At 42.1% G+C, this 22,992-nt stretch overlaps 1 protein-coding gene across 1 annotated transcript in view; it reads left to right on the top strand.

Moving 5' to 3' along the window:
• The first annotated feature begins 367 nt into the window (after positions 1–367).
• LRPPRC (leucine rich pentatricopeptide repeat containing) overlaps positions 368–22,992 on the top strand; it is a 44,918-nt gene continuing 22,293 nt past the window's right edge. The window contains exons 1-22 of the mRNA XM_032948052.2: positions 368–595; positions 2,679–3,001; positions 3,791–3,912; positions 4,043–4,101; positions 4,812–4,898; positions 5,067–5,193; positions 5,566–5,710; positions 6,955–7,100; positions 7,219–7,324; positions 7,499–7,606; positions 8,313–8,431; positions 9,035–9,122; positions 11,560–11,629; positions 11,777–11,804; positions 12,147–12,201; positions 12,471–12,577; positions 12,748–12,825; positions 12,962–13,018; positions 15,430–15,525; positions 16,198–16,328; positions 17,087–17,172; positions 19,805–20,012. Coding sequence (XP_032803943.2) covers positions 405–595; positions 2,679–3,001; positions 3,791–3,912; positions 4,043–4,101; positions 4,812–4,898; positions 5,067–5,193; positions 5,566–5,710; positions 6,955–7,100; positions 7,219–7,324; positions 7,499–7,606; positions 8,313–8,431; positions 9,035–9,122; positions 11,560–11,629; positions 11,777–11,804; positions 12,147–12,201; positions 12,471–12,577; positions 12,748–12,825; positions 12,962–13,018; positions 15,430–15,525; positions 16,198–16,328; positions 17,087–17,172; positions 19,805–20,012 — 2,537 coding nt within the window. The 5' untranslated portion in view covers positions 368–404. The remainder of the gene's footprint in view (positions 596–2,678; positions 3,002–3,790; positions 3,913–4,042; positions 4,102–4,811; positions 4,899–5,066; positions 5,194–5,565; positions 5,711–6,954; positions 7,101–7,218; positions 7,325–7,498; positions 7,607–8,312; positions 8,432–9,034; positions 9,123–11,559; positions 11,630–11,776; positions 11,805–12,146; positions 12,202–12,470; positions 12,578–12,747; positions 12,826–12,961; positions 13,019–15,429; positions 15,526–16,197; positions 16,329–17,086; positions 17,173–19,804; positions 20,013–22,992) is intronic.

The following is a 22,992-nucleotide window of genomic DNA, read 5'->3' as shown; positions in this document are numbered from 1 at the left end:
CACATAACCGCAGATATACATACAGACCTTAAGTAGAGGGAATTAACACAGACACACCAGGGGGTACAGAGAGAGACGGAGGAGCACACCAAATCAAACAGGGTTTAGAAAAATTTGGAAACTATATAAAGCAACACAGACGGTCGGTCAAAACACAATTAACACATGGTCTGGTTGATTACGTTATTTCAAAGATTGCTAAATTGTAAGTTAAGTGTGACATTTATTTCTTATTTCTCCGTGACTTTACCGAAAAAAACCAAAGAGTTGTCCAGTCCTGTTCAAGTCTTTAAAAAAGACAAACCACGCAACAAAAAACGAATCGATTCCAGGATCGACTGCAAGTGCACTTCGTGCTCGCACGAATCGAATCGCCTCGTCTCGTGGTCTTCAGAGAGTTTGCAATGGCGGCGCTCATGGTACCGGGCCGCGTGGTTCGCTCCGCACTGCAGGCGCGGAGGTGGAGGAGCCATCGCTGCCGCCTCCTCGGGCCGTCGCTAACATCGGCGGTGGCGACCCCGGGCGCATCCTCCTCCTCGTCGGCCGCGACGGCTCAGCGCCTCTTGGAAGGCGCCCGGGCCCCGCTAGTGCCAAGGTGTGTGGGCCATCCCCTCCCTCCCCGTCGCCCTCGTTTTCAATCACCGCTAGGGTGCCCTTGAGTGGTCCGGGCACCCCACGTGCGTTTTCCAGCAGACTACAGGAAAACTGTCATCATGATGGAGCTTGTCTTGATGATGGTGATGTGTGTAATTGGTGATAGTTGTCGTCGTCATGACGTTCATAATCGTTTTTATGTAAACAGTTCGCGTTATCGGCGTGAGTCTCATTAAGAAATCGCCGTCAGATGTTGTTCACTAGATCGTCATCAGATGTGGTTATTGATCATTTTAGGTCTGTAATAAGTTACCGTGATCTTATGCCTGTAATCAGGCGTCATACGTAGTTATCTGTCATCGCCATTCAGCAACAACCTCCATGCAGTATCATTCTTACTCGTCATGATCAGATACATGATCAGTCCGATGGAATCCCAATATTGACTTCATCATACCTTTAATTATTACCACATGTATGTTTAGTAATTTATATAATTAATTAGAAATGTCTTAATTATCGATTAGTACGGTTGGCTACGTGCGGTGCAAAAGAAGTTTAACATACACACTTAGGGGTCACGGTTGAAACGTCGTGTAAGTGCTCTTCTCTTGGTGCAAGTTGACCAAGGGCATTGCTTCCACGAGGTGACCCACGTGGCCCCGTGCCCTTGAATGAAAATCCAAGTGATCTTATATGCACTCTCACAATAGATTGGCACAGAGCCCGTTTAAGATGTGCAGGTATCATCCTATAGTAATTTAAAACAAACACGTTTTGACTGTTCGGAGAGTTTCGGTGCGCAGGACACGTCTCTGGAAAGAATGATGGGCGGTGGTCGAGACAAACGGCGGAGTGGCAGCCAAAAGAAGGACTATACCAGAGAGGACGTCCACTGAGGAGACAGGGCGATGAGATGAGCTCATGTGTAGGATCGAGATGGGTTGTAGCAGCGTAGGACCATGATAGTTGGTGATGACTTGAGAAGGCCTTCACGCAGCAGTTACGGGCATCATGGCTGATTTATAAAGTATATAATTTAACTGATTAATGTGATGCTGCTGGCCACTAGTATGGAAGAGACATCAAGTACAATACCCTTGTAGATGTTTACCTATTGAGTTCTGTGCTGTCCCAAGACATGTTTTAAGCTCCATTAATGAGAAAAAAAGAGGGAGACATCACTGTACTGACGTGTGAAAAACAAGTGATTCTCAGAGTGGTTGTGTCAATAGCCACGACCACCTTAAAACACAGCCTTCATTATCCCTCCTAAAGCAAAACCTCAGCTGTACAAGGAGAAAGCCATGCTTGCACTGAATGCATAAGTTATTCAAACTCATTCTCAGACTAAATGATGTTTGCAAAATGTTCCCATCAATTCAGGATAGTCGACTTGGAAAAGCAACAAACAACAGCACACATTGAACCTCAGAAACAGTATCCATATTTATCTTGAGCAATGCCTAATAACATGAATAAATACAATAGCGGCCTGAAATTAGTGAAGAATAATAGTTATTAATTTCTAGGAAAAGCCTCAAGACTCATTCAGCAGAGGCCTCCGTTTTTGCAGTACGGAATGACAATTGCCATGTGTTTCGAAATTAAAATAATTTGTGAGTATTTTTTTGATTTTACAAACTTGGACAAGGACACCAGCACACGTCACTACTCCTTTCCGAATTACATCACAGGATCTTTAACGTCCACTGTGGAGCATATATTTACGTTTAATGCACCCACTGTATTAACCAGGGTGGCCGTGCGTTTGAATTACAAGCCTCTGAAACAAGTGGTTAAATGCGCTACCGCTGAGCCATGTCACCACTAATTCCTTGTGCACCATTGCCATTTCTACAAGGGGAGATAGGGCAGTGCTCTGAATTTTAACTGACTAATATTGTCATTTATATCTTGTGGGTTGGGCTACAGTGGAAATGTATGTGTTTTGCATTATCCGTGTGTTTATACAGTCCACTGCCGTGGATAATTGAGAGCTGATTGCACTTTAATTGTGTCTTTGCAGTAACTTACACTCACTTGCAATCCATTCCTGTGATGGCAATGCGCTTGTTTTCTAGGCTGTCACACGGACTGCGGCCACTGAGCACAGTGATGACCCACCAGAGCTTTGATGTGAGTAAATCCATCCCGGTGGTCCAGGCCAAGCAAGTGCAGCAGTTTGAATGGGCCCTCAACCAGCTCGACTCGTCTGTGAGGCGCACGGGACGCATCACCAGCAAGATGCTGCTCGACGTGTTCCATGACATCTGCCGTTCGGGCTATCCGAGCGCCAACCAGGCCCTGCTGCTCATCCGCAGCTGCGGAACCCTGCTGCCGGAGGAGCTGCCCGAGAAAAGGACAGAGCTCCTGCATAACTTCTGGAACAAGCTTAAGGAGCTGGGTCAGTTGATGTTGCATTGGTAACCGGTTCGTGTCTCCCAGTGTGGCAGTTGGCTAGTTTCTTAAAATCCATGCCTCTGTCCAGAATTTAGTCTAAATGGGTACTCCACAGTTAGTCGATTGCCAGGTAAAATATTGACTTTAAACTTTCATGACTGCAGGAATTCATATTCTTGGTTCTTTCGTGAAAGTCACGTAGATAGAAAATAAAATCAAAAATTAAAAATTAATTAAAAATTAAAGCAAACAACCACGACGTTTCAATGGCAACACAAGCGGTCTTCATCAACTATGTTATAATAGGGGATCGTTAGAAGCATACTTCATTGTACTGCAGTGATACTGTACTCTGTATACAGGTATTTGCACATTTACAGGTCTGCAAGATATCCCATTTGTCAAAAAAAATTTAGATAGATAATATTGCAATCCCTTGCTGGATAAGAGCCTCCCCCTATGTCGTGTAGGGTTTGTGGGTCATTCTTACCTGGCTTTACATTAATCAGTGGGAGTTGGTGAAGATGGGGATCATAGAGATGGAGGCACAGCACGTTGCAACAAAGATTTTACTGCACTGCTCACAGTTGCCCACCACGTTTCCAGATAGCCTATAACTAGTATTATGCATGACAGTCGCCCATCCATGCAGAATCCGGGCTTGATTTTGCTTGGCTTCCAAGCTCGGGTGCATTCCAATTGATTGGGAAGAGGATTTGTCTCAAAATGTGAATGGTAACTTGCTGCTGCACTGTGTGCAACTAATTGCATGTTGTACTGTGTGGCTGTGCAGGTACTGTGTTTGATGTGAGCCACTACAACGCCCTGATAAAAGTCTACCTGCAGAACGAGCACAAGTTCTCGCCCACTGATTTTCTGGAAAAAATGGAGAAAGAAGGAGTAACGCCCAACAGGGTAACGCATCTCATTAACTGCATGACGTTGACCACATTCTCTCCAGTTTTGTGTATTATATGCATCTAGTGAAATCTATTTTACCACCATGCAAATTGGAATTAATTTGTCGTTGATGGTTTTTCCACAGGTCACTTACCAGAGGTTGATTGCTGCCTACTGCAACGAGGGTGATATTGATGGTGCAAGGTATGCTTATTATTTATCCTTGGTAAAGGAACCACATATTTATATATAGTTTAACGAAATACTAGATACAGAAGTATCTCGATTATTCGCGCTAATGAGAGGGAGGACGGCCGCGGATGATACAAAATCACGAATAAAAAAATCCATTTTCCGTGGATCTCTATGCCAAAAACCACTAATATAGGTATAAATTAAAATTTCCACGATAAATAGTCGGATGAATCCCTAAAAAAATGAAGCACAACTGACGATTTTGATTGTTGATCTTTCGATTTAAAACGAATACTAACGATCGACCGACGATCAATGCACGTGCTCAGTGATAACACTTTCCTGCTCCCGCGCAGAAGACTCTGCGCACTAAGTGGAAAGCAGAGCCACACCAATCAAAGTCAATCAAACTCCACCCTCTGTTGTAAATATATGCAACTACTGTACTGTAGACACGATCACGTGGATTTTAGATTAACTGGATAATCGGTTTAAGCACGTGACTTGTAATACACATTTCCAGGAATAACGGAAAATAACTGTTTTTAGATTATTAATTTGGACTTAAGGGAAAATCCATGAGTTATTAATTTATGTCAAAATCTCAGCTGCGCAGTTAATCTGCAAATCGGATAAACCGCATGTGGATTAAAGAGAGTCTACTGAAAACACTCTTGATTTATTTTTTAATCGTCTGTATTGTGTGGTTCCTTTTTCAGCAAAATCTTGGGATTTATGAAAAACAAAGACATACCCATCACAGAACAAGTTTTCAACTCCCTTGTTACAGGCCACGCCAAAGCTGGGTAAGCCTACTGTCTGCCGGACAAACTAATGCACATGACTGAATAAACAAAACAACAGTGTGTATGCATTGAATTGCATGCAAATCCGTTGTAATTTTGAGTTTTGTTTGGTTCCTGAAAAGGTTTTGCCAAAGTGACTGATGCCCTGATGTTGATTGCTTTTTTCAGTGACATGGATAATTCAATGAAGATCCTCTCAGTGATGAGAGACGCGGGCATTGAACCTACCTCTGAAACCTACTTGGCTCTGCTCATTGCCTACGCCGAGAGAGGAGACATTAAGAGCATTACAGAGGTGCCAATATAAACATCAATGAACACTGCGTGAACACATGCATTATTTTGCGAAAAATTATTCACTTGCTTAGAAACTAGCAAACTGCTGATGAAACGCCTCACTAATTTATAAATGCTCAAAACAGTCGACAAAACTTAGCATGTTACTCCGTAGATTTTCGCGGTTGTGCTTTATAGCTCTACGATGTGTTTTTGGTTGCAAATCCTGCTCGTCAACCCACGGTACAACCTGAAAACATTAGAAATCAAAAACTCTGCATGATTTTTTTTCTCTGACATTAATACAATTATAGCATATGGCTGTATTTGTAGCTGTCTGAATGTTTCTGTCGTAACCATAATCTGATTGTGAACCCATGTTGTATTGCAGCATTTCATCACGATGGAGAAGAACAATAAGAGCCTCGTGGATCGCGATATCATGCAAATTATTTTTTCCTTGGCCAAAGCTGGGTTCCCTGATCAGGTGCAGGCCGTAGTGGGCCACATGCGACATCAACCTGGCTTCATTCCAGGTGCGCGCCGCTTTAAAGTTTAGACTTTATATAACAAAACATATAAACGTACTTTTTGATTCTTTCGGTAAAGTCACGTAGGCATAAAATAAAGTAAATCACGACGTTTCGGGCGCACCACAAGCATCCGTCACCAGGTAGGGGAATGCCTGGTCTGCTGCTGAGGCAGACTGTAGCCCAAGGGTCTTTATGACCCTTTTTATGACCCTTGGGCTTTATGACCCTTGGGCTACACCCATTTAAAAACTTTTAAAACCTTTTAAAACCAGTCTGCCTCAGCAGCAGACCATGCTTTCCCACCTGATGACGGACGCTTGTGTTGGGGAATGCCTGGTCTGCTGCTGAGGCAGACTGTAGCCCAAGGGTCTTTATGACCATTTTTATGACCCTTGGGCTTTATGACCCTTGGGCTACACCAATTTAAAACCTTTTAAAACAGTCTGCCTCAACAGCAGACCATGCTTACCCACCTGATGACGGACGCTTGTGTTGCGCCCGAAACGTCGTGATTCATTTTATTTTATACCTACGTGACTTTACCGAAAGAACCAAAGAGTATGGATTCCTGCAGTCATGATAGCTTTCAAATCAAGACATATAATAGTATTGAAAGTATTTATTTTTGACAATATACTGATGGATTAAGGCCTATGTAAGCCGTGTTGGGCATGCCAGTTGTTTGACCATACTTCATCAAGTTGGACAGCGCATGTAGGTGAAGTGGTTGGGACCCAAGACCGGGTTCAGATATCATTCGCCACCGATGCGAGCCATTGCTGAAAATCCAACTCGGGTTGATGGTTTTATATTCCTGTGTGATAGCCACTTCCCCACCGCTCCACCGTATTTAATAGTATACTTGTGACTTAAATTTAAGAGGATGCATGTGTGATTTTAGTTTTAAAGGTTTTCAAATGTGGATAGCTTACAGTAATATAATTGACTTTTATTGGCAGCTTTCAGAACTTTACCAGCTGCTGCTACATATTTCATAAAACTAGTAGAAACATTAAATGGCTTTAATAGGGAAAAATCAGACTGATTCGTTTATTTCGCTTATTACTCAGATAGCATAAAACTCCCAGTCTAATGGATTGTACATTATTTTCTGATTGTTATCCCTTATTTTACGCCTTAATATTTGTGTTTTCCAATTTGTTTGCTATTTTGCAGTGTTCAGCTTGTTTAAAGGGAAAAAAAAAAACCTCTCTCTTTTCTCTTTCACCCTTTTTTGGGGGAAGCAGATGCCATGAATCTTTGTTTGAATCTGGTGACGCACGGGTTGGAGGACACGGCCTTCCAGGTGCTGCTCTCGTTCCCACCCCTGCGCATTAACCAGGACAGCTTCATTGGAAAGTTCTTCCTTCGCCACTGTGTCACCCTTGACAGGGTAACGTACATTTGCTTTGACATTTTTCATTCGTTTTTGGGGAGCACGGGATTTGTCATTGTAATCAATGTGGGTGACACAACTCACAAGGTGGTCACTCTCATTACTTTATTTTCAGCCGGTGGAGAAACTCGTGAAGTTCTGTGACACGCTGCAGGAGAAACAGATGCACACCTCTGCCCTCATGTTCACTCTCCGCTGTGCTTTGGAAGCAAATAAAAAGGGTGGGTGCCGGATTTATGTTGTGCCATTTCTCAAACGGACCATGTCACCTTTTAGTCGAATATCCATCTGATAAGTAAATGCATGGACAAGCATGATAGATAAATGTAAATTGACAAAAAATAGTGTAATATGCTTGTCATACATTTCTTTGTTGTGTTCGTGTTCATGCCAAGATATGGCAGTCCAGCTGATGAAGCACGCTTCCAAGACAGGTCTGCCCGTCAGGCCACACTTCTTTTGGCCGCTCTTGACACACGAGCAGAAATTAAAGAACCAACAAGGTAGGCATTGCCTCTTTACCTTCTTCATTGGGGCAACATATTCTCTGGCCAGCTTTGTGTTTCGTGGCACTTTAACCTGAGATGGTTGGTTTTTAGTTTATTTGGTGTGGGCCACATTGATTAAATATGAGTTAATGCAATCAATGTTGATATGTTTTTGGCCACAAATCTGGGTTTAAAGTTTGCCCAAAACATTGCCCGTTTTTGTGCCTGCTAACAACATTTTAGTGCTGTTTAACAGAGCACGTTTATGCACCCTGATTGTATTTTAACAATGGCAACTCGTTGGCTTGGAAAGAGTTAAAACTTGGTACTTGGTCACATATAGTAGATCACACTGGTCTAATTAGAGTTTTACAATTTGGCCAGTCTGGTGTACATTGCAAGCATTCATCATGTATTAGAAATTGCCTTTCTGTTGTTTTGGTAATTCTGGGTTGCATGTGCCCCTTGCAAGCGGCGTATTGCTCATTATTACAAGTGTCACGAGTCACCTCCCATATCATCCAATGAATTGTCATGATTCAGGGTTGCGATTTGATTTGAGATATTTGTTTTTACATTGCTAAATATAACAGCTTATAGTGGCTGAAGGGATGATATTAACCCGTGGCAACATTGGATTGAAAACTTTGATTCTCACGCACGCGTCGCGATCTTCAGAATCTACATCAGTTGACATCACGGCTATCCTCATGCTTTGCAGGGGTTTTGGATGTGCTGAAGGCCATGAGAGACATGGGTGTGGAGCCCAACCAGGAGACCTTCACCTCCTACGTTATACCCGTGTTCTCATCCTACGCTGAGGCCCGAGCCAAGTTTCAGGTGAACCCCTAATCCCTGGGCTTTTTACAGCGCCTACCACCGTGATGGCGGTGTAACGTGTGTCATTCTAACCCTGGCACCTGAAACAGAGCCTTATTTCTCATAAAGCCTCCTTAAAATAATATTGATAATTTATTGCACATTTTTTTATGGTGGGGGGGGGGGGTGGGACTTTTACCAGACTTCACCATGCAGGGCAGTGCAAGTTGGTGAATGGTTGGGGGGGACAAGGATGGTTCATATAGCGTGCTAGCGGTGGCCGGAAATCGGTAACATCAGGGGTAATGCCTGTCCAGTATACATTTACAAACCCAAAAACCTCAGCTGTTCGGTTATGGCTTGTGATTCACTATCTTACGGTATGCATCAGAATGTTTTTCATTATTCACAGCCAGACCGTCAGTTACTGGCCTGCTATGCGTATTTTGTCATCTGCCTGTGTCAGTGTTACGCGGTTTGTCTTTCACAATAGAGTCAGCTGTGCTCGCTCTCTTTATATCAATCGTAAAGCTGGTGATAGACGTGATGTCAGTATGAGACAATGAGATAACAGTGATGAGAAACGATGTTTAAAGGTGTGACTATGATGTGTGATGTGTGCAGGAAATAGGCTTGAACCAGGAAGAAACGGCCGTGGCAGAGATCAGACACATGGCATTTTCTGGGAACCTAGATCAGATTTATGACGTGTGTACGTAAGATTCACTTTTTTCCTATCACATTTTACATTTTGTAGCTCTGCTGAACACTTGCATTTTCAAGAACTGGTGCTTTTCAGAATGTGCATATTTTGTTTTACTTGTGGCCTTCATGTTTAATGTACATGCTTGTGTATAGTAATACTCCGATTTTCGTCTCCTTTTACGTCGTTTAAGCATATACGTCATCACTCAATACCGCTACCCGATTTGTGTCGCCTCAAGCGACACGAACTACTTTGGGTTACGCATAAAGAAATGTACTGTACTGTAGAGTATAATATATTATTTATGTACAGTATTGTGATATATTTTTTATAGTGCACTTCCTTCTTGTACCATGTTTAAAAGTTTACTGCTGTCCACTAGTTTTGAGCACAGTATATTTAATACTAGCGGGAAGTACCCAGCGTTGCCCGGGTGAAAAATATATTTCAAAACTTATAAACATAACATATACATACACAAATACTAAGATATTGTGAAAGCCCGGTGTGCAGTTTGTCTGTCCATTTGTCAGTCAACAAAATTATAAGTAAAACAAGTTATAGAAAGTGGGGGGTAAATAGTTGATCTAAAAAGGTTTCCGAAAATTGTCGACCCCCTCGCCACCCTAAACAAATATTTTTACTCCCGTGTAGGCATATATACCTAAACACCCTACATACAATAGAGTGAGTAGTATCTAGTGCCTCTATAGTAGTATCTAGTGACTCTATTGTAGTATCTGACTCTACAGTAATAACTACTGACTCTGCAGATGACTATAGTAGTACCTACTGAATCTATAGTGGTATCTATTGACTCAATATCAGGATCTACTGACTATAGTAGTAACTACTAGCTCCATAGTAGTATCTGTTGACTCTAAAGTAGTATCTGTTGACTCTATAGTAGTATCTGCAGACTCTATAGCAGTATATACTGACTATAGTAGCAACGGCACACATTGGGGTGGGAGGGAGTGAAGAGGACATCACACTTTGAAGAATTATCTCAGCGTTGTGTCTTTTTACATTAAAGCGAATGAGAATTTTCCCCCGCCGTCACCGATCGCGGGTGTGCGTTGCTATGGGAACCACGACGTTTCGTGCGTTGCTATGGGAACCACGACGTTTCGTGCGTTGCTATGCGAACCACGACGTTTCGTGCGTTGCCATGGGAACCACGACGTTTCGTGCGTTGCTATGCGAATCACGACGTTTCGTGCGTTGCTATGCGAACCACGACGTTTCGTGCGTTGCTATGCGAACCACGACGTTTCGTGCGTTGCTATGCGAACCACGACGTTTCGTGCGTTGCTATGCGAACCACGACGTTTCGTGCGTTGCTATGCGAATCACGACGTTTCGTGCGTTGTTATGGGAACCACGACGTTTCGTGCGTTGCTATGCGAACCACGACGTTTCGTGCGTTGCTATGGGAACCACGACGTTTCGTGCGTGCGAAGATGCGTGCTTTGGCGCGCGCTCGGCGCAGTAAGAGAATAATTAATAGTATTAAATGGTCAATTGAACTACTTTAAAGTTAGAACTGTAAACCCCATTTTGTGAGTTAAAAGCGTCGCAAATTGCGTAGACAGACGGAGAGACACAGACAGACAAAAAATGACTTTTATAGGTAATAATTAAAAGTACTTTTAATTAAAAATTTACCTAAATGAATTTTTACATTAAAGACCCATTTGCAGTGTACCGTTTAGCCATGTTACTTAGGGGGGAAACGTTTAACGTGCTACATGTAAAGTTTGCACACAACCCAATTTTTTATCATTCATATAATCATATATATTTAAGCAATTTAATGATAAATGAAAAGAAAACTTTGATCATTACCTGATTAACTAAAATAAAACCCATCGCGCGGTGGAGAAAAAAACTTACGCTCGTGCGCCAAGAATCAATTCTTTAAATCGAAGGTTGTAGATTTCTTTAGAATCGGCCTATTCCCGTTTAATAAATACCACAAACGCTCACCAGATATCGATTCTCGCCAGTCCTGTATGCGGGTTGACGCCACACGTAATGGTCATTCCTCCCCCCCCCCCCCATAATACAAAAGTCTATTTTTATATTTCTTACATTGTGTACAGTATGGGAGCAACCCACATGCCAAATTTCAAGTTTGTAGCATGTTGGGTTAGCATGCTAAACATTTCGAACAGACACACCCACAAATTTCCCTTTTAAATGTATTTAATATCGCATGGGTATGTCTGGAATGAAGATGCGCGCATTAACACAGCTTCACCATACCCTCCCATTATCTTGGTTTAGCTCTTGTGGCGTGCAGACTAAAATCGCTTTAATTTGCGTAGTTTCGTTATTTGTTGCACCTTTCAGGAACGCATCCCCGACGTTACCCGGGGTATTGCTACACGTTGTGCCTGCTTGTGTATTCATATCGCAATTCTGTCTTTGTCTCTTGCAGTGTCCACCCCCACATTTCCACCTACAGACATGAACACCTTTAGGGGAAGTCTCACAATGGCGTTCAGGAAGTAAGAAGCACATCTACCGTCCGTTTTAAAACAAACAGCTAAAATGTACTAAACGGCAACACTCATTAACAAAAAAACTGATGCATGCTCGTCAAAGCACGATGTGCGTGGTTGATTGTATTGTTTTGTATGTGCTGCCACCTGCAGGTGTAATGATGTGGATTGCCAGGCCAAGGTAATGTTTCTTTTATATATCATTAACAAAAGGCTTCAGTTGTGTAGCGTTGGCATCGAAGGCTCATACGTGCAATCTGAATGATAAATAATTTACTCGTGACACTTTTGAGTCTGATGCTTTTTTGGAGAAATTTTGATTAACGGAAGCCATCTGTCGAATGCTTATTTTTGCTTTTTTACGTTACCCATCTCATTGCGTTACAAAGTTATATCAGAAATGTAAATATAAGCATATACAAACGTGTATTATTTACATATATCGTATACTTAATAAATGGTAGTCATATGATGTGTCCGTATTGGTTGTTTGTGCTAACCTTTAATTGTAACTTCTCTGTAGATCACAGAACTGCTCTTCACAGACTCCCGGTTCAAGGGTAGCTTTTCTCTCCAAGGTAAATATAAAAAAAAGGCTTTCACAAAACTGAAGCTGAAAAAAAACCACGTTAAATAATTTAACAGTTGCATTTTATACATATTTCTGAAATAAATATTAAATATATTTTACGAGGGCTTTTTAGAGTTCCCTCTAGTGGAGACCATTCCGTCAGCATTGGTTTGAGCAAGAAAATTGCAGTTCTGCATCTTTTCCTGCATTCAATAGAATGTTGGAATGAATCATTGGTTGTAATATCCATGCCATCAATCCTGCGTGTTTCGCCAGAGTCTCTGTCCTTCTTCCTGAGCAACCTTTTGGAGTCTATGTCGGCGGAAGACATACGGAGGAAAGAGACGCACCTTCGCACGTACTTTCAGAAGCTGAAGTCCATGGTGCGTTCCACTTTACGGGGCTGAAGGATCCATTGTTGTACTCATTCATTGTTGTAGCTTCTGGAGCCATCACCGTCACGCATCAATGCACACACGCTGCTACTGAATTAACGCATGTGGAGCCTATTCGTCTTTAAGCTCAGCTGAGTTATTTTTGTCGCCTGAAACAGAACTTAAAGATCCAGATGAAAGGCTTTTATGGATTAAAAAACTTGCTGGATTCTCGTAGCGCTCCAGGGCTCACTAAGGTGAGTGATGGCCAAAGTCACATTGCAGCATTTTGATGTTGGAAGTTTCACTGTCGAGTCTAAAAATATAAATTTAACTCAGAATGCTACGTGTTTGAATCGGAATGATTGTGGGATTTTATGTTTTCACATGCAGGATGTTTACCTACTCGTGGAACATGCTTCAGCCATGAGTGATCACAATCCCTATTTGGTGAGTAACACTGCTGGTGTCTCATAAGTCCTCAACTGCCTACATGGTGCGCATTCACACTGTGTCAATCAAACCTATCTTTCCTTCCCCCAGTGCTTTTTCCAAAGTTCACGGAATATTTATTTTTGAGAGCACATTACGGTTATATGCACACCGCAGCTTGCCATCTACAGTGAAATGAAATGTATTTTCAGTGCGAATGGGAACACTTAAGAATTAGCATAGTGCAGGGGATTTGACCAATTCTTAATCATTTGTACTAGGCTTAAACCCAACACATGGTGTTAACACCCAAGCTATATATAGACATGCCATCTGAGCTTTATAAATGTCTGATCTTTTAAATGTTCAGTGCATTTTGTCCAGTTACCATTCATCTCTATTGTGATTAAGCCCAATAAGTGGCTTTAATAAATCTTATGCACATTCAAGAGCATCACAAAATGTTTCAAATCCTCTGGGTGGATAGGATTTTAGGTTAAAATGTCATCTGTACGACAATGTCTCGCAATACAACACACGCCTTGATGCTGGAGCATTGGTTGAGGTTTTTCTTAGAGGTAAGAGGGCTGCTCTTGACTTTGCTTACTGGCAGTATAGCTGATGCAGTGGTTATTGTTAATGAGAAATAGAGTGGAACATGAAACAAGAAGTGTCCGAGTTGGTCTGTGCATACATACACGTGTTTGCACATTTCCATTTGTGTGTGCGTGTGTGTTATTACGTGTGTATGGTATGTCGGTGCTACTCGCTAACAGCACTTGCCCCAACAGTCTGTTCAGACTATACCTCCAATTACAACGGTTGGCTATGTATGGTGCGAAGTAAGTTCAACATACATAGAAGTGGTAATATGGGGACAGTAGCGCAATGGTTAGCATTCTGCGCTTCTAATCTAAAACATTTTTAACTCTTTTTATTTTACCAGGTAAGGCCCACTGAGCTATATAGCAAATTTTTAGGAACGACCTGGCCACAAATGATAGCTCAACGAAGTAGCTTATGTGGAAATTTATAACAAACAAATACTCTAAACACATGTTAATTCGAAATGTGGATGGAAAAACTGGAGGACCCAGAGAAAAATCCACATGACCACGGGGAGACATGCAAACTCCAAATATACAGGCGCTGGGGTCGACCTGCATACCAGGCGAGGTAGTTAACATCTCCTAGCCACCGTGGCACTTCAAACCGGGTGACTCGAGTTTAATTCCGGCTCGTGGCCAATGCCAGTGATGATTTTCTGAACAGGTCCTGGGCCTTCCCTAGGTCGACTCGCTAAAAGCACTTGCCGCAAAAAATCTGTTTATGTTATATGGGGGTTTCCATTTAAAGCTTTCGTGACTGCAAGGATTCATCTTTTTTTGTTCTTTCGGAAAAGTCACGTAGAATGAGAATAAAATAATAAAATAAAACAATAAAATTCTCACGACGTTTCGGCCACAACACAAGTGGCCTTCTTCAGGTGAAAGGGACAGACCTGTCGTCCCAGACAGACCTGTCGTCCCAGACAGACCTGTCGTCCCAACAGGTCTGTCCCTTTCACCTGAAGAAGGCCACTTGTGTTGTGGCCGAAACGTCGTGAGAATTTTATTGTTTTTTTATTATTTTATTCTCATTCTACGTGACTTTACCGAAAGAACCAAAGAAGATTATATGGGGGTCTTTGTCTTCCTTTAGTATGCTTTGTGTATAATATTTCTGTGCAGCAAACATCCATTGTTGCACTTTACTTCTGTGCTCCCAAGTCTGCTCCCCACGTTCACCAACCCACACGAACCACGATGCTGAAGTATGGTGACTTAACCCTCATGACCCAGACGTTGTGGGCAGGCCTTCACCCCGCAGTCGATTAACAAAACTTGTAGATGTACTTTAGTACAAGTCATGTTAGCCTGTTTAGACCCATTACAGAAATGTGTGATGTGGCCACCTTCTTCACTTGTGGAAGATGAGTGATGGGCCTAACTAAATGCGACTGTGGCTATTGGTCCCATACCCAGGAACATATAGCGTCAATCTGCCCACTACAATCTGTTGTGGGAGGAACTTAATTTCTCCACTGAACATCTCAGGAATCCATTGAGTGGATCACCAAACTAGACGTTCCATTATAAGCAGTTCCTATACGAAAGAAGGTACAAGTCTACAAAATAGATGCATTATTATGTGTGCATGCTTGTGTAAGAGCTGGAATGAGATAATTAAATAAGCCCTGTACTTGTGTATTTTGTGTAGTGTGTGGACTGATATTTAGTAGGCATAGGTGGCTGTGTACTAGTACTGTAGCTATTTAGGAATAGGCTCATGGCTGACAGTAATTTCATTAATGGGTCTAAACAGGCTAACAAGAAACCATTTGTGCTTGGGTGGGTGGGGGGTGGTGGTGTCTATTTGTGGGATTGCAGGGTGAAACGGAGGAGAAGCTGAAGCACCTGAAGGAAGAGGCGCTGCCCTTGGAGGAAACATTGCGCAATGTCATCCGGAACTTGTGCAGCCAGCAGGTGCGTCGCAGACCTTCCGTGGGGGGGGGGGGCGGGGGGGGATTTATTTCAGCGGGTGACAGCCCATTGAGCTTCACGACCTCCTTTGTGAAGGAAATGTTGGAAGATAAATTTGCTGTGGGACAATCGCGATTTTTACCCCTGTGTTTTTTATTGCAGGCTAACATTTTGGGTTAATTGCATTTGTGTGCTGACACAATGGTGCCTATGCAGTTGCAACTGTGCCGCAGTAATAACGCTGCCAAGAAGCTACACGCTGCACAATAGAATGTCTGTGTTATAGGTACACATTTGCCTTCAGGTTAATCCAATTCATATTCCTCTGTCGTAGAGCTTTTGGGAGTGTGTTCCTCACAGTCGGCTAAAAGTGGTCACTTGAATGAATTTCAGAAGTATTTTTGTGATTTATTCTTCTTGTGACCCATTGTCCAGTAGAATCAGAATTGTTATTTAGACTGGAGGAATCTAATGAGCAATCAAGCTCGTTTTCACAGATGTCCTGTATAACCGGGTATTCACTGCTCTCCAAGAGTTGCAAATACACACACTTCATTAGATGAGGCTGATGTCAAATTTGGAATAAAATGATAAAAGAACAGACACGAATGTAGTCCTTTACGTTTTCTTGCAACTAAGGTTTACCTTCTGGAAATGTTTTTTTCCATTTGGCAGAACTTAGAGAGAGCCCTGGAGGTGAAGTCTGAGTATTCGGCCAACATGGTGGTAGCAGGGTACGCGACACTGCTCAAACATTGTTGTGAGCACGGCAACGTCACTGAGGCCTGGAATATCAAGAAAGAACTGTAAGTGGGATTTCCTTATAGCAGAACAATGTTGAATGTTGAACCACAGTAAAAAGTAGTTAAAATTGGTGAATATTAAGGCGCAGCCTTGCAATTGCTTGACTCACGCCACTGCTGGTGGAAGGTCCTCCACTTAGAGAGAGCTCTAGACAGCCCCTGTAGAGTTAAGTTGGCCCACTTTTTCACGCTGGACCTTGGAATAGGTTGGAGCTCCCACACTATACCCCGAGCACATGTTACCGGCCGATTGACGAACTGTGCCGGACCCATTTACACTGCTGGGTGGGCGGGCTGATTGAAGAAACTTGCACCATCGGTTCAACGGTTCCGCCGGCAGATTGAATTGGCGACCTCTGCATTGCAAGTCCGGTGTGCTCACGATCGCACCACACAGCAGCAACCCAAGGTTCATGGTTGTTTCATTTTAATTGGCTTGCAAAGGAATATTAATTTGACCAAGTTCAGAAGTGAGAAGTTTCTGCATCTTAAACGCCTTAACCCAGTAAGCACAATTCTCACTTGATTTATAAGAGGCTGCTATTTGTGAATACTAATGCTCACCTATTTTGTTCAGTTGTATTGCTTCAGCCATACGGAATGTACTTTCATTCACCTCTGACTCAAAAGTCTTTATACTTTAAGAAAGCAGGTATGCTGAAGCTGTTATTTGAAAATACATTTTAAAAAGTGAACACAGTGACTGTAGGTGCTATAAAACATCTTTGCTTTGTTAAGTACCGTCATGCAATTTCTTTCAGAGACCGTTTTGACCCGAACGCTGTTCTCGGTGTGTCCAAGTACATTCTGCTCTTGAAGCTCCTCGCCACTCATGGGATGGTGCAGGGTGAGTGAGCAGCTGAATTGCACACTTTTTTTGCAAAAGTCTTGAGAGAGAAAAAAATATATTATTTATTACGTACATCCGGTGGGATTTTACCATCAATAATAATTCAAGTATATTTTGTTTAACCAGGTGAGAACTCAAGAGACCAGGGCAAGTCGTATTCACAAGAATGACCTGGGGGATTAGTCTGTCAGTAGCTGGCGATGATTGCTTTATATAAATGGCGGACAGACAGTGGGCTACTCTTGCAAATATAAAATAAGGAGCAATATTTTAACAACATTTCCTTGTAGATTTGAAGTTTTCGTGACTGCAATGATCCATACTCTTTGGTTCTTTCGGTAAAGAAAGAACCAAAGAGTATGGAACATTTCCTTGGGTTTTTCCATTTGGATACACACCTATATTTACACATGGCCTTAATTCATGTTCTGCTTTGGGGTGTTAGATGGGGAATTTACAATTGTTTTAAATCTCCATAGCCATGTGTCTGATGACCTGTGCTAATCAAAGTCATTAGGTTTCAAGAACACAAAGGTTCACAATACAGTTTCAGTGCTTGACGATTTAGGTGGAACCTTGAAGCGTAACTTTAATAACTATTTTGGCTTGTGTTTTTCAATCTATACGTAAAACACATTTACGTGAATGTACAAGTAGGATGCCCTTGGCCACTTTCTAGTAACCAAATGCCATCCAAACATTATTTTACGTGCATTTCTGCACTAAATACCTCAATAGTTGGCACACACAAATTCTACGCTTGCTATTATCATTTTTACTAATGCACACCATTTTGTGTAGGAGTCCTGGTTGGAAATGCTGTTACAAAAGCACCCTTGTTTGTGTTAATGTTTAAAAGTTACACCAAATGATGCATTCCAAATCACATTTTGGTCATGTCAAGTGACATTTTAGCTGTTTTCGTCATTAGCATGTATTGTGCAGCTGTGTTTAACGAATTAACTAGGCACATTTCTGCCAGTTTACCCTCCCACCACCCTCGCGCCCTCCTCCCCCTGCCCCCACTCCTCTCCTCCTTCCACCCCTTGGCTCCCACCCCACTTCCTCTCTTGCATAAATGTAGACGTAATTGCTATTAATTACCGGTGCAAATGGCTTTGGTAAAAAGCCAGCTGCAGAGCGCATTTGCACTTTTACTTTGGGAAATGAGTGCTATTATCAGCGGGTTGCTGGGCCATCTTGGGTGCTAATGACACGGTTTTGCACAAAATAATTCCCAGTGTGGATGACCGTTGTGGCCTGTGGGGCCGCAGTGAAGCTGCAGTCTCCGGCCACTGAGTATTTCATTAACCTGATGGTGAGAAGCCGTTACCAGGAGATCCAGCACCCCAGACGCATAGACGCGGCGCATTCAGCATGCTTATGTAATTATGAGTTACAGAGCTAAGCTGTTCTGAAATAATGAAGAGTGAAATATATTGGGGGTTTGGCTTTTAAATTAATATTCCTTTGGGTAGTTAGATTTAATTGGACAGTTTTGGCATGCGTGTCTGGGATGAATGAATATGGTTTAAATTGTATTCCCTTTTGCTGCAACTGCAAATCTGGAATTGCATATCTGCTTATCTGGCACGTGAATACCTTGCAATTTCCATGGCTCCTGGAAACTGTGATCTGGTCCAAGGAATGGCCCAGTCCTGGCCTAGGAACCGCTCTTTTGAACCATGAGGCAATTTTGGGTTGATCCATCCCTACTCTTACCCTGCCACCCCAATGTTCTCCACTCCCACTGCCACCAATGGCTTGGGTTTAGGGTCGCAAAACATTTTTGCAAGAGTTAATTTTAAACTATGTTTTACCTAGGCCTAGGTTTGGTTATACTTTAGGTAAAAATCTATGTTCTAATTTTACATGCATGTTTTACATTAACATGGCTGAAAAATCTTAACTGAGTGACGTCATGCAGCACGCTTCTCCATTTCTGTGTTGTCTCCACGATGTACGAGTGATTTTGAGCTCAGGCCAAGTACAGGTGTGTAGTGTTGGTTATTGAGGCATACTCAGGAATCGAGGTGCTGAGCTCTGAAGTGGGTCTGCTCAGGAAGGGATTGCTGTCGGAACATGGAGCTTCCCGAATGCAAGATCTGAGCCCACACACTTTCCACTGGCTGTGAAAGTGACAAAACACTACTCGGCAAATATGTGTTGCACATATTCTTGGTTCTTTCGGTAAAGTCACGTAGAAGGGAAACAATAAAATAATAAAAATATAAAACAATAAAATTCTTACGACGTTTCGTCCGCAACACAAGCAATCATCATCAGGTGTGAAAACCACAGCAAGAAAATTTGAAAAATGTGGCGGTTTTTTATTTTAAAAAACCCGCCACTTTTATATTTTAAAAAACGCCACTTTTTTCAAATTTTCTTGCTGTGGTTTTCACACATGATGATGATTGCTTGTGTTGCAGTCGAAACGTCGTGATAATTTTATTGTTTTATATTTTTATTGTTTTATTGTTTCCCTTCTACGTGACTTTACCGAAAGAACCAATAATATGAATAGCGCCTGTTTAATTTGTGTGCAGCAATTTGTCAGAATTCACACAGGGTAATATCTTGGAAGTTGTATATTTCAGTAATTTTTGTTTTATTGTTTATGTTTCAGAGGCACAAGAAGTTCTGAAGGAGTTAAGTGCCAAGAAACTGCAGATGAATGAGTTGAGAGGGCAGAACTTTGTACAGCTCCTGCAGGATGTGGCAGCCACTGGAAATGCTGAAGCTGTACGGCAGCTGTTGGATTCCATTGTGACACTGGGTTTGTCCAAACCCGGAAACTTACTCTGCAATCCGCTGCTGACTCCCTACTTTGAGAAGTGAGCATCCACCACCAGCGGCAGAACACCACAGCACACTTACCACTGCCACTTTCATCACCACCTCCGGCAGCGCTAACACCAGCACCACTTGCAATGCCATACATCCTTGCTATAACCAGCACCAGCACCGGTAATTTTAAGCTCATGTTCAGAGTGATATAAGCAAAACTTTTATTTGATCATATTTGGGAATTATAATAGCAGCTAATGAAGCTAAATTAATGTTTCGCAATGTGGAGGGAAAAACCAGTGGACCGGAGAAAAATCGATGTGACCACGGGGAGAACATGCAAACCCCAAATATGCAGGCGTCAGGGTCGGAGTTAAACCCAGGTCCTTATGCATAGCAGGCGAGGGGGATAACATTTATCTAAATAGTCGGATATAAACTGACACTTTATTGATTGTTTATGAGAGTAGTGTTGCTACAGGCCATGAACCTCACTTGAGGACTCAATTATAAACTTTTGTCTACACATGTCAAAATATATACAAAATAGTGGTTTATTAAACCTTGATCTAACAGTCAACAGAGCTCAGTGGTATATAAAATATAATTACATTATGCCAGTATAACTTCATTTTATAATGTTACAAACATGATCTTAAACTGGTACTGCAGTTTAAAATTTCCTTGGATTATTCTACAAACATAAAACCGAATATGTTGTGCAGCCTCAACCTATTTGAATAAAAGTTGCAGAGTTTTGTTTATTTTATTATTTGAGGCTTTGCGAAATAGTAAATACAGATTATTGGTAAAACCCATCAAATTATGACTTTTAATGTTATGTTGACTGCAACCAAAATATCGGTAGAGGTTTTATATTTGGTTTTTCAGCATGACCAATTGCCATACTGTGCTCTCACCCTCAAGTGATTCTGAAATCTTGACCTCTGAGGAATCAGGCAATCGCCAAAGCACTTCTGGCACTGAACAGCAGGTGTTTGACCTCTGCTTCCAACAGCTTCGTGAAATCATCAAAGCACACAATTCTTGGCAACCTTCATCATGCTAGAGAATATCAGGCACGCAATCATGTATTTCCTTATGTCAAATATTGTGTGGTGACGGTTAGAAAGTAGGCACCCTTCCAAGCCCGTGCCTCATATTCATGGATGTTGGGCTCTTTTGGAAATAAAAGTATGCATGCTCAAGGTTTTTTTTTTACTTAACAGCAAGGCCTGGCCACAGGAATCGCGCGGCGGCGGTGTAATTGGCGTATTAACTACGATTGACACCTCCGAATTAGCACGGTTGGCTACGTACAGTGCGAAATAAGTTCAACATGCAGACGTTGACGCACGGTCTTCCGTGCATTGCCCTCACCATCACCATCTTTGATAACGCACGGCCAAAAGGGCTCCTCGGAACAACGACAACAAAAGTCTTGTGATTTCCTGCTCAAATGAGCATTGAGCTGGTGCTCATTGCCCTTTTTACAGCCCTGACTCAGTTGTGGAAATTGCGCGTTTAACGTTTCGACCGTGGGACTGCCCGCACGCCCGTCGAGCCGACTGGCACTGGGCAATGCGGACATGGCCCCTGGGAGAGATGTCCACGCACAGACCTTGAGCAGCACAACCAGAGGCAGTCGATTTCTGTCCGTTGCTAATAATGTGTGCACTCTGGCGCATTTAATATTGAGCACATCGTGTAACCGTAATGTTTGGCATGTAAATACATAGTTAATCTTAAGTAAAAGTGCTTTAATTATTACTTTATTTCTATTTAAAATACAGCAATTTGGTGGCTTTTCCTAAAATATTGAAACTTTTTAAAGTCCAAAGTAGCACTGCAATTGGACATTTAAATAGGGGTAAAGTGACCACAACTTGACATGTAATTCTTTTTAATGGAACATTAAGATTGTAGTATTGGGATGGTTTTGACATGATTTATCACGAATGTTTAGATGCAGTGTGCCCATAAAATCAAACAAAATGCACATTTTCCTGACATTAGGTCAGCCTTGTTAGTTGCCAAATGAAGTGGACTAGTGTTTCTCGCAATTGGATGTTTGATTACTTTGTTTTTATTTTCAGCGGTCTATTTTACATCGTGTTTAGCACGGGACACTTAATTATAATTCATTTTAAATCACTTGTAAAAGAAGAATTATTAATCAGTGACTTTTATTGTTAAATCCACTCGCAACAAAAAAAAAATCAAAAAGCACAAAAATATTGAATGCATTTTAACGACGTGAAGTGGAATCTGCACAGCTTATTTAAAATGCTCATCGCAATCAGAGCAATCCAGGGGCAAGCCTTGCAGGATTGAGTGGGTTGAGTAATTGTTCCCCCCCCCCTCCAGTGCTTACTGCCTTGGGGCAAACTGATTAGGAAATGACAGGCTAGCAACACTCGAGGCTGGCTGGGCTATTTGCTCACTCCTGCTGTCCTGCTGCGAGCTGTAATGTAAGTGCGGCGCACCGGACCGTGACCAAGCCGGAAGGTATTTAGGCAAGCGGAGCTTTGCTTGTGCCATGCTCTCTCTTTTTTTTTCCCCTGCTTATCCCATTTGTTCCCCGCTGATTGTGCGGGTGCGCCTAATAAGCCGTAAACTTGTCACATCTGTCAACCGCAAGGTTCCTCCAATGTGAATGTGGAATGCATTATGAATGATGACTAAATTATAGACGGACAAAAGGAGGGGGGACGCTTTTAGCAGTTCGTTTTGGCGCAAACCTCTTGCCTCGCTCGCCGTTTCATACGAGTCTCGGTGGGAAATTACAGGTGTTTCGTGTGTGCATGCTAAGGCGTGCTAGGTAACTTCATTCGAAGCTCATTAAACAACGCACCAAGGCATAACTCCAAGGGCTAAATCATAGTGACATTGGTCCTAAATTGTACTGGGGTGGTTTTTAAGGGATTTATTTTAAATGTTGATAAGTAAACATTTGTGCCACATGTTGTGTTTTTTGAATTCAACATTGAAATTAGACATCTAATCTTTCAGTGAAATGAGATAAAT

Source organism: Petromyzon marinus, chromosome 6 (genome assembly GCF_048934315.1).
Source record: "Petromyzon marinus isolate PM22_M1 ecotype Great Lakes invasive population chromosome 6, UKy_Petmar_22M1.pri1.0, whole genome shotgun sequence".
NCBI classification, from domain to species: Eukaryota; Metazoa; Chordata; class Hyperoartia; order Petromyzontiformes; family Petromyzontidae; genus Petromyzon; species Petromyzon marinus.
Note: the sequence above shows the minus strand (reverse complement) of the source record. Positions and strands in the feature narration are given on the sequence as shown.